This window comes from Carcharodon carcharias, chromosome 11, assembly GCF_017639515.1.
Source record: "Carcharodon carcharias isolate sCarCar2 chromosome 11, sCarCar2.pri, whole genome shotgun sequence".
In the NCBI taxonomy this organism is placed as follows: Eukaryota; Metazoa; Chordata; class Chondrichthyes; order Lamniformes; family Lamnidae; genus Carcharodon; species Carcharodon carcharias.
Genome location: NC_054477.1, coordinates 68,681,527 through 68,696,547, shown reverse-complemented (window position 1 = coordinate 68,696,547; position 15,021 = coordinate 68,681,527). Strand labels below are relative to the sequence as shown.

At 40.3% G+C, this 15,021-nt stretch overlaps 1 protein-coding gene across 8 annotated transcripts in view; it reads left to right on the top strand.

Annotated features, from left to right (window-relative positions):
• Nucleotides 1-15,021, top strand: part of LOC121284253 (coiled-coil domain-containing protein 138-like) — a 105,449-nt gene that overhangs the window by 66,843 nt on the left and 23,585 nt on the right. For 5 of the 8 annotated variants that reach the window (XM_041199585.1, XM_041199583.1, XM_041199581.1 and 2 more), the window contains 3 exons: nucleotides 5,228-5,347; nucleotides 8,392-8,584; nucleotides 13,396-13,572. In XM_041199585.1, the coding sequence (XP_041055519.1) occupies nucleotides 5,228-5,347; nucleotides 8,392-8,584; nucleotides 13,396-13,572 (490 nt within the window). Of the gene's footprint in view, nucleotides 1-5,227; nucleotides 5,348-8,391; nucleotides 8,585-13,395; nucleotides 13,573-13,696; nucleotides 14,202-15,021 lie in introns of those variants that run through there. The other 3 variants (XM_041199586.1, XM_041199589.1, XM_041199582.1) reach the window with 3 other exon arrangements.

Genomic DNA, 15,021 nt, shown 5'->3' with positions numbered 1-15,021 from the left:
AAAGCCTTTTATAAACATATAACAATGGTAAAAGGGTAATCAGAGGAAGGGCGGAGTAAGAAGAGCAGAGATTTTCTTATGGAGGCAGAGGATGTGGCTGAGGTACAAAGTGAGTACTTTTCATCTGTCCTCACTGAAGAAAAGCTTGCTGCCAATATCACAGTAAAGGAGAAGGTAGTAGAGAAATTGGATAAGATTAAATTTGATACAGACGAGGTACATAAGACATTGGCAATGCACGATATATCGGAGATGGTGACATTAGTGGTAATGTCACTGGACTTGTAACCCAGAGGCCTAAGCTAATGCCCTGGGACATGGGTTCAAATCCTAGCAGCTGGTGACATTTAAATAAATTCAATGAAAACTAGTCTCAGTAATGGTGCCATGAAACTATCGTCAATTATTGTAAAAATCCGTATGATGAAATGAAATCTGCCATCTCTGACTCCAGACCCACAGCAACTTGGTTGAATCTTAACTGCCCTCTGAAGTGGCCTAGCAGCAGGTGGCAAGGGAACCAACAAGAGGGAAAAACCTACTAGACCTTGTCCTTACTGATCTACCTGTCATTGAAGCATCTGTCCATGACAACATAGATTGGAATGACGATTGCACAGTCCTTGTGAAGCCAAAGTGCCACCTTCAGAGTGAGCATACCCTTCAGTGTGTTGTGCAGCACTACCTTTGTGCTAAGTAAGATAAATTCAAATCTACTGACTCAAAGCTGAGCATCCAAGAGGCACTGTGGGTATTCAACCACAATCTGTAACCTCATGGTCTGGCATATCCCTCACTCTACCATTATCATCAAGCCAAGGGATCAACCCTGGGTTCAATGAAGAGTGCAGGAGAGCATTCCAGGAACAGCATCAGGCATACCTAAGAATGAGATGCCAATCTGTTGAAGCTACAACACAGGAATACTTGCAGCCCAAACAGTGAAGCAGCATTCAATAGATAGAGCTAAGCAATTCTACAACCAATGGTTCATATCAAAGCTCTGCAGCCCTGCCCATCCAGTTGAGAATGGTGGTGGACATTAAACAACTAACAAAAGGAGGAGCCTCCACAAATATCCCCTTCCTCAGTAATGGGAGGGCCCAACACATCAATGCAAAAGGCAAGGCTGAAGTATTTGCAACAGTCTTCAGCCAGAAGTGCCGAGCAGATGATCTGTCTCGGCTTCTTCCTGAGGTCCCCAGCATCACAGATGCCAATCTTCAGCCAATTTGATTCACACCACCTGAAATCAAGAAACAGCTGAAGGCACTGGATACTGCAAAACCTATGGACCCTGACCACATCCTGGAAATAGTACATGTACTCCAGAACTGGTCACGTCCCCAAGCCAAGCTGTTCCAGTCCAGCTACAAGACTGGTGACTATCTGACAATATAGAAAATTGCCCAGGTATGCCCTGTTCACAAAAAGCATGACAAATCAAATGCAGCAAATTACCACACCATTAACCTCCCCTCGATCATTAGCAAAGTGATATAAGGTGTCAACAACAATCCTATCAATCAGCACTTATACAGCAACAATATGCTCACTGATGCTCAGCTTGGGTTCTGCCAGGGCCACTCAGCTCCTGATCTCATTTCAGCCTTGGTCCAAAAATGCACAAAAGACCCAAACTAAAGAGGGGAGGTGAGAGTAACTATTCTTGATGTAAAGGCAGCATTTGACCGAGTGTGGCATCAAGGAGCCCTAGCATAACTGGAGACAACGAAAATGAGAAGGAATAACTCTCCACTGGCTAGAGTCATACCGAGCACAAAGGAAGATGGCTATGGTTTTTGGAGGCCAATCATCTCAGTCCCAGGACATCGCTGCAGGCGTTCTTCTGGGCAGTGTTAAGGGCCAACCATCATCTGCTGCTTCATCAATTACTTTCCCTCCATCATGAGATCAGAAGTGGGCATGTTGTCTGATGATTGCATAGTGTTCTGTACCGTTTGTGACTCCTGAGATACTGTAGCAGTTCTTGTCCATATGCAACAAGACCCTGGACAACATTCAGGCTTGGACTGATAAGTGGCATGTGATGTTCATGCCACACAAGTGCCAGACAATAATCATCTCCAATAAGAGACAATCTAACCATCTTCCTTGACATTCAATGGTATTATCATTGCTGAATTCCCCACTATCAACACCCTGGGAGTTACCATCGACCAGAAACTGAACTAGACCAGCTATATGAATACTATGGCTACAATTAGAGGTCAGAGATTGGGAATTCTGAGATGAATAGCTCACCTCCTGACTCCCCAAAGTCTGTCCACCATCTACAAGGCAGAAGTCAGGAATATGATGCAATTGGGACAAAATTAATTGATACTTGGAAAATATGATTTAATTAATGAAAGCCAGCAATGATGTGTTAAAGGAAAGACATGTTTTACTAACTTGATTGAGTTATTTGATAAAATAAGGGAAATGGTTGATGAGGATGGTACCGTTGTGTTGTATAGACTTTCCAAAGGCATTTGATGAAGTACTATGTTATAGACTTGTTAGCAAAGAGTCAGACTTTGTGGCTGTAACATTGGCAAAACTGTCCGCCTCCACCAACATTACTCCACCAAAACTGATAGCATCTTCTGAAGCCTGCACATGTGCAGAATAATGCGGAAAACCAAACATTGCTGTCAGTGAATCAGCGCTTCTCTAGATGATGTGCTGTTGAGCACATTATCCCCACCCCACCGGGTGCAGTCCCTTAGCATTCAGTGAATTGATTAAATTTTCTACTTTTATGCTCGTTCTTGCTGTAAAAAGCTTTGAAAAATTTAAACCTTGTTGAATGAAGTGTAACTAGGTTTTTAACACCTTACTAAGTTCATAATTACTTCCAAGCACCCCGCTGACCCTGAAACCTGATTTCATGTTTATGGAATGTCAGACTTCTCCAGGATAACTTACATATTTAAAAAATATTCTTAAATATAGAGTTTTGACTTAAGATATTTTAACTTCTTTCTTAATCCAACCATAATCTTTTATTTTACTATCTGAAAATTTAAATTAAAATTGAAGGATCATCAATGTGATTGCCTGCTTATTCACTGACATCACTGCTGCTGGACACCTGGAGGTCCCCAAATCGTGATGCCAGATTTAATCTGTTGTTGGGAAGGAAATCTATGTCTCAGAGATAATTAGATCTTTATGAACAGCACTCTTTGAGGTCAGCAGTGAATGCAGTCGCTTCCCTGCTTACCCCAAAATCCATCCCAGCATTGAAACCTATGGGATTAAAGTGGCAGTGGTTGTTTGGTTAATTAGTTTTGCAAGGGACAGAAATTAATAGTGCATGGTTGTTTTTCAGACTACAGGGAAGAGTGCAGTAGTGTTTCCCAGGGGTTGGTGTTGGGACAACTGCTCTTTTTGAATATATATATAGATATATATATATATAGATATATATATATATATAGTATTTATTATATACATATATAATATATTTATTATATACATATATAAAAAATATATGGACCTCAACCTGGGTATACAGAGCATCATTCAAAAGATTGCAACTGACATGATACTCAGAAATGTAAACAGTGGGAAAGACTTCAGGCGGACATTGATGGACTTGTGGAATTGACAGGCACATAACAGGTGAAATTTAACGCAGGCAAGCGAATGTGATTCATTTTGGTAGTGAGAGTGAAGAGAACCAATATAAATTACATTGTGCAATTTTAAGGGAGTGCAAAAACAGAGAGACTTGGGGATGTAAGTAAACAAGTTTTTGAAATTGTCAGGGCAAGCTGAGAATGATGTTAAGTCATATAGGATTCTTGACTTTATAAACAGAGGCCTAGAGTACTAAAACAAGGAACTTATATTGAAACTTTATGGACAGGTTCTTCTGCCTGTTGGGTGGGCCGGTCAGGAGTGGGCATGGAGGCGATCGCTGCCTGCGATATGACTGCGCACCACCATTTTACGTGGATGAGCCAATTAAGGCCCGCCCAGCGTGACACACGCCAGGTAGAACTCAGCGCTACCTATGCGGGTGGGGGGAGGAGGGAGAGTCGGGACCTGCACTTTTTTACACATGCATGCGAAAGAGCGCAGAAATCTCCCTGAGGCACGGAGCTGCGTCAGGGAGATTAAGTTCAGGTTGCAAGTTTGAAAAAAAGGAAAGATTAAAATTATTCAGACATGTCCCCTCATGTGACAATGTCACATGAGCTGGGACATGTTTATGAATTGTGAAAATTTTAAGTTATTTAATAAAACCTTCAGGAAACCTCGTCCCGCCCATGGATGAGGCTTTCTGAAAAACACAACGGCCGCTTGGGCTCTTCGCCTGCCCGCCAACCTTAAGGTTGGATGAGCAGCCCTGTCAATTACCTAAATTGGTTTATTAATGGCCTTAACAAGCCTTTGACAGTTTGGCAGGCGCGCACCCGCCGAACGAAAGATCAGAATGACGCGCAGTGACAAAGGGACGCAAGCCCGACGTCACCACGTGTCAATTTATGTGTCGGCATGCGAGGCCCGCCCCCTCACGTCGACGTGAAGGTTCTCCCCCAGAAAATCCTGTTTGGACCCCAACAGGACTATTTTGGCCAATTCTGTGCACCTTTACAAAGCTGTCAAAGCCTTAGTTAGGGTACAGAGGAGATTTACTTGACTGAATGAAAAACTTTAGTTATGTAGAGACTCGCGAAACTGGGGTTGCTCTACTCACAGCAGAGAAGGTTAAGAGAAGATTTAGTATAGGTGTTCAAAATCATGATGGATTTTGATGGAGTAAATAAGCAGAAACAGAGTCCAGAGGCAGAATAGTTGATAACTGGAGGCCACAAGCATATGGCAGCTGACAAAAGAACTGGGTGCTTCGAGGGAAGCAGAGCTTATGTAGCTAGTTGTTATGATCTCAGTTGCACTACATGAAAGGGCGGTGGAAGCAGATTCAATAATGACCTTCAAAGGGAATTGGATAAATACTTAAGGGAAAATTTGCAGGGCTACAGATAATGGGACTAATTGGACAGCTCTTTCAAAGACCTGGCACAGGTGCAATGAGCTGCTTGACCACTTGTGTTGTTATCATTCTGTAATTCTAACTTAAATGATTTCAAAAGTACTTTAAGTGGAGCTCTACACTAAGTTTCGCATTGCTTTGGTGACAAAAATGGTTTGTTTTTTTTTCCTGATGATACTTTTGGGATGTAACTATCCTTCTGTATATAATGGCTTTCAGATCTTACCCATGATCACAGAACAAATTCATTTGATGCCACCTGGGGATATCAAATTGCAGCTCACGCTGGTGAAATTTATTTACTGGGCTTTAATGCATATAGACGGAGAAGGAATGCCGGTAAGTGTAAAGATGTTTTCCTTCCCTTTTCAGAGATTCAGTGTGGCTTCAGTAGGTTCAATAAACTTGAATTCTGAAAACCATATATATGTTTGGGGCCAACTGAGTGAGAGGCTAATTGAGAGCTTTTGCTGAGATATGGCTACATACGACAGGGCGAATGGCTCTCCAACCTGGAAGCAAACCTGGCATGGAGCCAACTTTCTCCACACCACTCTGCCCCACAGCCATAATGCACTGTGGGCAATCAGATTGGCCCATATCTCCAGCCGTCCCAGCAGTGCCAAGAGCGCTGCCAGGACTGGAAGCAGGCTGAAGAAGAAGGTGCAATGGATCTCGGAGCAAGATAAGTCCAGGGTATTGGGCGGGGAGGGTTTGGGCAGTTTGGGGAGGGAGGCTGGAGGGCAGGGTGTGGTGGGTTTTGGCAAACAGGCAGGTAGGAAGAATGGGGGGGCGGGGTACTAACTTAGCGGGGACTGCCTCCCCATTACACAAAGGGCAACCCCCCCCCCCCCACCCTCCTTCCCCCTGAAGATAGTATCCCCCCCTTCCTTCCTGCCCTTTTAAAAAGTTTTTTTTTAAACAGTCTTTCCACTGCCATCCAACTGGCCACGCCAACCATGTTATGGCGTGGGAAGCATATTATCTGGGTCAATTGGCTTGTTAACAAGCTCAATTGACCCTTGATTATTTACTTATATATGGCAGGCTGCCAATTTCAGTGCCCACCAACTTAAAAATTATGAGAGTGAGTGGGAAGGTGGGGGGGTTGACACCCGCCCTATTTTATTTGCTCCACCACCAAAAAACATGCCCAGCAGGGGCGTATAATATCCAGCCCATAGAAAGGGAGTGCATTTTAATCTAAACAGGAGTTTAGCATTGAGCCAGTGTGATCCAGAATCTGTATTGCCAGGCATTTAAGTTTAAAATGAGTCCTAATAAATGAAATGTAGAGCAATGCGGATGTTGGAAGCATAGAAATTTCAGGAGTAGGCACTAAGTAATATGTGGAATGGCTCTCAGCCAGTTCAACTTTGACTTACCCAGTCGTAACCATAGAATCTCCAGCAATGCTTTTGTTGATGCCCAGTACCATAACTTCTGGAGTATGCCAAGTTGCTGGAGCTTGTTTTGTTCTTTCTCCTTATCTGTGTATCAAAAATGGCCAGAGACAGGATTGAACCGGGGAACTGGCATGTCAGCTGGCAAGGCTAATTTTTGGCCCCACACACCTCCAATCCTGGCCCAAATGGAGGCCAAAAATCCAGCCAAAAACTTTAAATGAAGTTGAGAGGGAAGGTTGAGGCAAAAAGGGTAATATAGATAATAATTTGAAAACAAACAATGGGGAAGAGAATAAATTGTGCTTTAGACACCACTGGTGAACAGAAAGCTGAAAGATGTAAAGTAATTAAACCATGAGAGAGAATTAAGAAATGTGTCTGTAAAACATTGGAGCAGAGGTGACTAAAGTAATAGGTAGCAGAACATCTATGGATATTATTTATATGAGCCCCCATAAGGCATTTGATAAAGCCCCTCTTAAGAGGCTGTTAACTAAAGTTGAAGCCCATGGAAGGTAAGTTATTAGTCTTATGGGAAATTGGCTGAGGGGAAGGAGAAGGAGATAGGTATGATGGGCAGATATTCTAATTAGCAGGATGTGACTTGTTCTGTGCAGCAAGGATCTGTGTTGGCACTTCAATTATTCAACATACTTTTTAACAACTTATATGATGGATAGAAACCAAATATCCTGATTTGCCAATGGCACAAAGATAAGTAACATTGTAAGCAATGTAGATGGAAGCATGAAGTTACAAAAAGATGTTGATCGATTAAGCGAGTGAGCAAAACTATGACAACATTTCAAAGGAGGCATATGTAAGATCATCCACTTTGGATCTAAAAAGAATAGAACAGGGTACTTTCTAAATGGTGAAAACTAGAATGAGTGGATGCTCAAAGGAACTTGGACCTCCAGGTACATAAATCATTAAAATGTCATGAACAGGTACAGATAATAATCAAAAAAGCTAATGGAATTCTGGCCTTTATATCTAAAGGATTAGAATACAAGAGGCTAGAAGTCACATTTGAACTATACAAAGCCCTAGAGTATTGTAGCAGTTCTAAGCATCACATTTTAGGAAAAATACACCTTGGAGGATATGCAGAGTAGGTTTACCAGAATGATAGCTGACCTTCAAGGGTTAAATTGTGAGGAGAGATTACATAAACTAGGGTTCTATCCCTTGGAATTTAGGGAGTTAAAGGAGTTATTTGTTTGAAGCTATCAAGATATTAAGGAGAACAGATAGAGGGAAACTATTTCCGCTGGTTAGGGATAAGCGCATGGCCAATTTGTTTACGTGTGCAGACTCTACAGTTTTTTTTTGTGCAGCCACTTAAAGGAGCTGATTTGTACATGGCCTGCACAGGAACTTGTAGGGTGCCACACAGCCATGCAGCATAGGTAGAATATTGCTTAGGTGATTAGCATAAAAATTAGAGTCATATCTTTCAGGAATGAAAATAAGAAACACTTCTACAAAGGGTGGTACAAATTTGGAACTTTCTTTCACAAGCGGCAATTGAAGCTAGATCAATTGTAAATTTTAAGCTTCAGATTAATAGATTTTTGTTATCCAAAGGTATTAAGGGATATTGGGCAAAGGCATATGGAGTTATGTCACAGATCAGCCATGAATTCGTTGAATTCGTAATATGGTTAAATGGCCTGCTCCTGTTCCTGTGTTACTGTGGAAAGGGAATTATGCTGCAAACATTTCTTCCAATGAGAGTTTGCTAGCGCAAACACATTACGTTTGATCTGATGTTATAAAAATGTTTTCTATCATAGAATGGGTGTGGATTGAATAATTAGTATAGTTCGTTCTATTTAATAAATCTGAACACTTTTATTTACTACTTTCAATTTAAAAAGCCAATAAGTATATATAGTTACTAACAATAATACTGGATTGTTGAATGTTTAAAATTTGTAGCAGTGATTTGTAATAATTGAAACTTTACTCTAGAAGACCATGATTACTTCAACGATGCGAAGACTAGGAGAAGAACTGTTCCGAGGATCTGTGACCCAGATAGTGCAGGAGAGTCCTTTGGAGTCAGTTGCAGAAACTAAACCTAAGGCATCTGCTTTCTTCAGGAGCTCTGATCTTAATGTCCGATTTTTATCAGCCCTCAGCATCCTCAAAACAATTACACAAGGTGCGCGGAAACTTTTAACTAGAAAAGAATTTGATTTATTTTTATTTCTTGCTAAGAGATCTGTGAACCAAAACACAGATTCTGTCTTGCTTCAGGTACAACTGGAAGATCCATAATCCAGAGACAGTACTAGAAGTTCAGGATCTGACTCATTGTTTTTAACGTACAACTCTTAAAAAGTAATTTAAATTCAATATTTAGAATATATTAGCAAAAATTTCACTTGGAACCACAAAGGTTTGGATGGACATCGTATCCGTGAGAGCTGTTTGCATGAGTAATCCAAAACAAATTCCAAACCTTTCCACATAAATATAGATCTTACTCTGATTCAAGTATATATTACATTTTCTCTTTAAAATTGCAATGGTCTCTGCCACAATCAGTCCCTGTGGGAAAAGTGTTTTGTGCTCTAACCACCTGCTGTGTTAAGAAATTTCTCCCAGCCCATCTTCTCGTTCTCTTTTAGTGACAGTTTTAAATTGATGATCTTTAATTACTGACTCCCCAACCAAATTATTCACCCTATTAAAATTCTTCATAATTTATAAACCTCTTTTAAACCTCCTCTTAATCTCTGCTCCAGTGAAAATAGCCCCAGTACCTCAAGTCTCTCTTAATAACTATAGTTTCCCATTTCTGGCATTATACTGATGAATGTACATTGAACATGCTTCATGACTTTACTGTCTTTTCCATAGTAGGATGCCCAAAACTGAATGTTTTACTTTAATTGTGGCCTAACCAACATCTGTGCAAATGTATTATTTTACTTTTATACTTAGTGTTCCTCATTATTATATTTAAAATGCTATTGGCCTTTTTTATGGTTTTATCTACCTGCACATTCAAGGAATTATAACAACAGCTGCTTGTCTCTATACATTGCCTTTAACTTAGAAAAACACCACAAGCCATTTTGTAGATGTGCAAGAGAAACAAGCACTGAACCAAGAAAAGAGAAATGACAGTCCATGGTCAAAGATTTGGATTTTAAGGGAGATCTTAAAAAAGGAGTCTGAGGCATTATCATTTGTTTAAAAAAAAACTTTTAAAAATATTTATTTAATATTTCTGTTGCATCTTCATCTGCCATGATTAGACTTCCTGCTTCATTCCTGAGCAATTGTACACTCCTTAACTTTTCTTTTAGTTTTATATGCTTAAAGAGCCCTATTTCCTTTTATCTGCTAGAATTTTCTCATATTTCCTTTCAGCTCTTCTAATCCCTTTTTATCTCTGCACTGTACTTTCTATATTCCTCATGATTTTCTTTGGCATCATTAGCACTTTTTCATCATATGTTTCCTTTCAAAGTTTCAGTTTAGTTTTAATTTCCCCTTGGAACACTAGATTTTGATCCACCCCTTTATTCCCTTAGAAGAATATATTTATTTTGTACTCTTACATCTCACATTTGAAGATTTTCCACTGCTGATCCATTGACCTGTTTATTAACTTTTTACCTGGTTAATTTGGGCCAAAAACATATGCTGCTAAACTTTACTGGCTTCCAGCCCAGCAATTTAATCTTCATTATCCTTTTCTGTCCTTGCACTGAGCCAATAATGTTGTCCTTGCTATTTTCCAATCTTTCTGTTCTCATATCAACTATTTTGTCCCCCTTCGTTTTCCAGAACCAAACCCATCCATCCTCTTTGCTTGTTGGACTAGAAATTTATGCAACTGTTGATTTGCTGAAGCAGTTCCTTGTCTGCACTTGCAATGCCCTAATCCCCAGCAAAATCAATATATAGTAAACTTTTTACTATCCGGCACTGTACCAAACGGAATGCTCCATTAACCGGGATTTCTGATATCCCCAATTCCTGTCACTTCCGATTTTTCAAAAATGGTCACAAAACTGCTCAAAGGTCGGAAGTAGCAGTTTACACTTGGAGCAACTGTCAGTGAAACTGACACCTCGATTTTTTTAAAGTCAGTCTGAATGTTGGAAATGAAGAGTCAAATGGCAGACTTCCAAAATCCTAATGTCAAAAACCCACCATTTGGTGGAAATTTCTCATCCCTGGGCGCACTATAATAATATAATATGCATTTTATATTTTAATAACAAGTGCATTTGTTCACATGACATTTTACCGTCAAATCCACTCAGAGTGAGCATGTGGATTTTGCGCTCAGAGCTGTTTATCCAAACCAATGAGAGTTTCTGTTCAGCTTGTCGTCAGCTGTAGTAGTGATCTATTTGGTTGTAGTTTTACCGTGATGTCCGGCTGTGCTGGGACCTAGCTACTTCCCCTCTCCCCTCAACCACTCAAAGACAGAGCAGCAGCTTGTGTCCTGAGTAATGTAACTCCACTGTAACTGGCCTTTTTAATTAACAGGCACCATCCATTCCTGGAGCATGCCAGATAACAAAAACATTTTACTGTAGCTTCATTCCTTTTGTCATCAATATACTGTAATTTTCTACCTACACTTAACACCATTGTGGAGGCACCATCACCACAAGGACTGCAGTAGTTCAAGGAGAAGGCCCACCAGCATCTTTTCGGGACAAAAAGGGAAGAGCCAATTAGCTATATCCCAAACCACTCCTGTACCTTTTACAGTGCGATGGATTTATGCAAAATTATCTGTATGTGGGAAGACTACTTGCATTGTTGTTTATGGTGTCATGAAGTGCAAGACTCACAAGTCAGGTCATAAATGAAAGGCATTTTTTTATTTTTTCACTGAGTGTGGGCATTGCTGGCTAGACCAGCATTTAGTTCCCATCCCTAATTGCCTTTGAGAAGGTGGTGGTGAGCCGCCTTCTTGAACCGCTGCAGCCTGTGGTGTCGGTACATCTACAGCGCTGTTAGGAAGGGAGTTCCAGGATTTTGACCCAGTGACAGTGAAGGAATGGTGATATAGTTCCAAGTCAGGATGGTGTGTGGCTTGGAGGGGAACTTGCAGGCTGTGGTGTTCCCATGCATCTACTTCCTTTATCCTTTTTAGGTGGTAGAGGTATCGAGTTTGGAAGCTGCAGCTGAAGGTTAGATCCTGCCGTACACCTTGTAGATGGTACACACTGCTGCCGCTGTGCACTAGTGATGAAGGGAGTGAATGTTGAAGGCGGTGGATGGGATGTAAATCAAGAGGGCTGCTTATGTCCTTGATGGTGTTGAGCTTCTCAAGTGGTGCTGGAGTTGCGCTCATCCAGGTAAGTGGAGTGTATTCCAACACACTCCTGACTTGTGCTTTTTAGATGGGGGACAGGCTTTGGGGATTCAGAAGGAGAGTTACTTGCCACTGAATTCCTAGCCTCTGACCTGCTCTTGTAGCCACAGTATTTATATGGCTGGTCCAATACAGTTTCTGGTCAATGGTAACCCCAAGGATGTTGATAGTTGGCATTCAGCGATGGTAACACTATTAAATGACAAGGAGAGATGGTTGGATTCTGTCTTGCTGGAGGTATTCATTGCCCGGCACTTGTGTGGCATGAATGTAACTTGCTATTTATCAGTTCAAGCCTGAGTGTTGTCCATGTTGGCTAAAGCCAACACTTTCCCTTCAGCAGAAGAGAAAATTGCTCTTAGAATTCCTTGAGTAGTTGTTGCATTTGTCCTTGTATGATTGACGAGAGACTCTAGAGCAGCTTGTCTGCTGGTTTCTTATTCAATGTGTAGAATGGGAAGGGAGAAAAGTGTTTTCAACTTATTCTGAAGAAAATTGGTTAAATAAAAAGCATTTACTAAATGTTGATCAACATCAAGAATAAGTCAGCCTGTAAACGGTTGGTCAGCTGAAGCATCCCAATCTCCGCTGACACAAAAATAGAAATGCAGAAAATGCACAACTGTTCTATCAACATTGTTGAAAGACAAAAGCAGGTTAATGTTTTGGGTCACCTTATGTACTAATGTTTAAGTATCACATCAGTAACATGGACATTATGTTCTCAACAAATTTGATAAATGATTACCAACCTTCAGATTATTTATTTTGAAAATGAGCATTGTGAGAGCCATCATGTCTTTGTTGCCTTACTAACCCAAAATTTTGGTGTGAAGGGAAAGTGAAATTGAGGCAGGGAGGACTAAAGACAAAATTAGAGTGCCATTCAGGCCATCTGGGTTCCTGCCTCATTTACACTCCAACCCAAAATCATGTTAGGAAGCAGGTCAGTCGAGTCTTTGCTTTAGTTTGGGTAAGTGTTTAGAAATGTTGCTGGTTTTTCCAGGAGTTTCAGCCAGCGATGCCTCTAGTAATGCAAAGAATTAATGCCAAGAGTCTTTCATCAATCACACTGGATATATGCAACAGCAACTCAAGGAATGCCAAGAGTAAACTTTCTTTGTTGCTGAAAGGAAAGTGTTGCTTTTAGCACCTCTCATTTATGACCTGATTTCTGAACTTGGCACTCACTGCAAACTTTTATCTTAGAACTTAATGACATCATGAACAACTATACAAATGAGCTTCCCAAACACAGATTGGTTTATATAAATCTACCACACTGAGAATGGCACTGGAGTGGTTTAGTATAGTAGGTTCTTCCCTTTTCGCCTTGAGAAGATGCTGGTGGGTCTTCTCCTTGAACTACTGCAGTCCTTGTCTTAATTTTTTAAAAAGCCCCAAGCAGCTGACATGATTGACCACCTAATAAGGACCATTTTTTTCTGAGTTAATTGTATTTTTTTTAAAAGGATAAGTTACTCTTTGACCTATTAAGAGATTCTATCCCCAATCGGAATGTCAGAGGCCCCAAGTTGTTCAAGCCATAGGTCTAGTTGGCATGAGAAATGTTGAAATTCACATTCACAAGAAATATTTTTAATTAACATGCTTCCCATTGCTAGTGGATTACCTGGCTCAAGCGTTTGACATTCTTCTTAACGATCTGAAGACAGATGAAGGCAAAGCTATGTTCTTGGAGTACCAAGCAATGCAGATTATTCTTCGTTACTTGAAACCTTCGAGTAAAAGTCTGCTGTACAGTGCTGTTGACATCATCCTACAGATGACAATGGAGTCAAGTAAGTATTTATAAACTGTAGCATTTTCCACATTATGGCTCAGAATAATAAGCCAGGAATTCCCAGTGGATCAGTTAATTGGCATATTATACTTTTCTTTTCCTAAATGTTACCTAAAATGCAGAGTATTCACAGGTTCCTTATGATGTACAAACCCGGCAACACCTAGAAAGGTGATCTTTGGGAACTCAGCACTTGGTGCAAAATGCAAGTACAATGTTTCAACCAGCCTTTTACAGGAATTGGAATTAAAAGCTTTTTGAATAGTAAATATATGATTGTTTAATAAACCTAAATTCTTAAGCTTATGGTTCAACTATTAAGTGTTCATTTTATAAAATGCTGCTTTCTTAATCGGCAATGTATATGTACTATTGATAACTCCTTATCTAATTATTTAGATTTGAACATGATTATAAATACCATTTTTAAAGTTTGCTGCAAATGTTATAGATCAAGTTAACTGTACCAGTCAGTCTCAAAATGAATTTCAGAAATTCATTTGCATGTACTCGGTCTTTTGTTAAGTTCACGTGTGCACTAGATATGCATCTGAATTGATAGGAAAATAATGTAATGCTTTATTCAGTTATGCTTTATAGATACCACAATATATGGTGCATAATAAATTTTGTGTCTGCCTTAGATATTCATTTGAGATTAGCAGAGGTGTCATTCCCAGAAGCAGTTTCATGAGTCTTGTGTTCAAGAATGGACTCTAATTTGCAGATATCTAATCACATGAAAACATACTATCGTTTGTAACCATGGTACTCCCTTGTGATCTGAGATGGATATTGTGTCTTCTGCCCGTGTCCTGATGCGTGCTCCTCAGTCTTTCAGTAGGCAGCTTTAAGACACATAATCAGATATCAAAACTATCTTTGTCCCTTTCTTCGTTTCAAACTCCTTCTTGTGAATAATAGCAAAAGCCAACCATGCTTCCCTCTCCCAATTAGTTGGCCAAAGTCCCTTGCTTTTACTCCACTACGTCGTATTGTAATAGTTAAAGAGGAGACACTGGATGAACTAAAAAATCTTGAGAGGAGAAACATTGCCGGTACTTAAAAGTCGGGTAAGTCATCAGGACCAGATGGGATGCATCCAGCAATATTGATGGAAGTAAGGAAGGAAATTGCAGAGGCACTGGCCATAATCTTCCAATCCTCCTTAGATAAAAGATGGTGCCAGAGGACTTGTTTACACCCTTGTTTAAAAGAGGGTGCAAGGAAAAAACGCAGCAACCACAAGCCAATCAGTTTGACCTTGGTGGTGGAAAGCTTTTAGAAATACTAATCCGAGACATAACTAACAGTCGCTTGAACAAATGTGGATTAATTAAGGAAAACCTGCAAGGATTTGTTAAAGCCAAATCATGTTTAACTAACTTGATTAAGTTTCTTGATGAGGTAACCGGGAGGGTTGATGAGGTTAACATGGATGATGTGG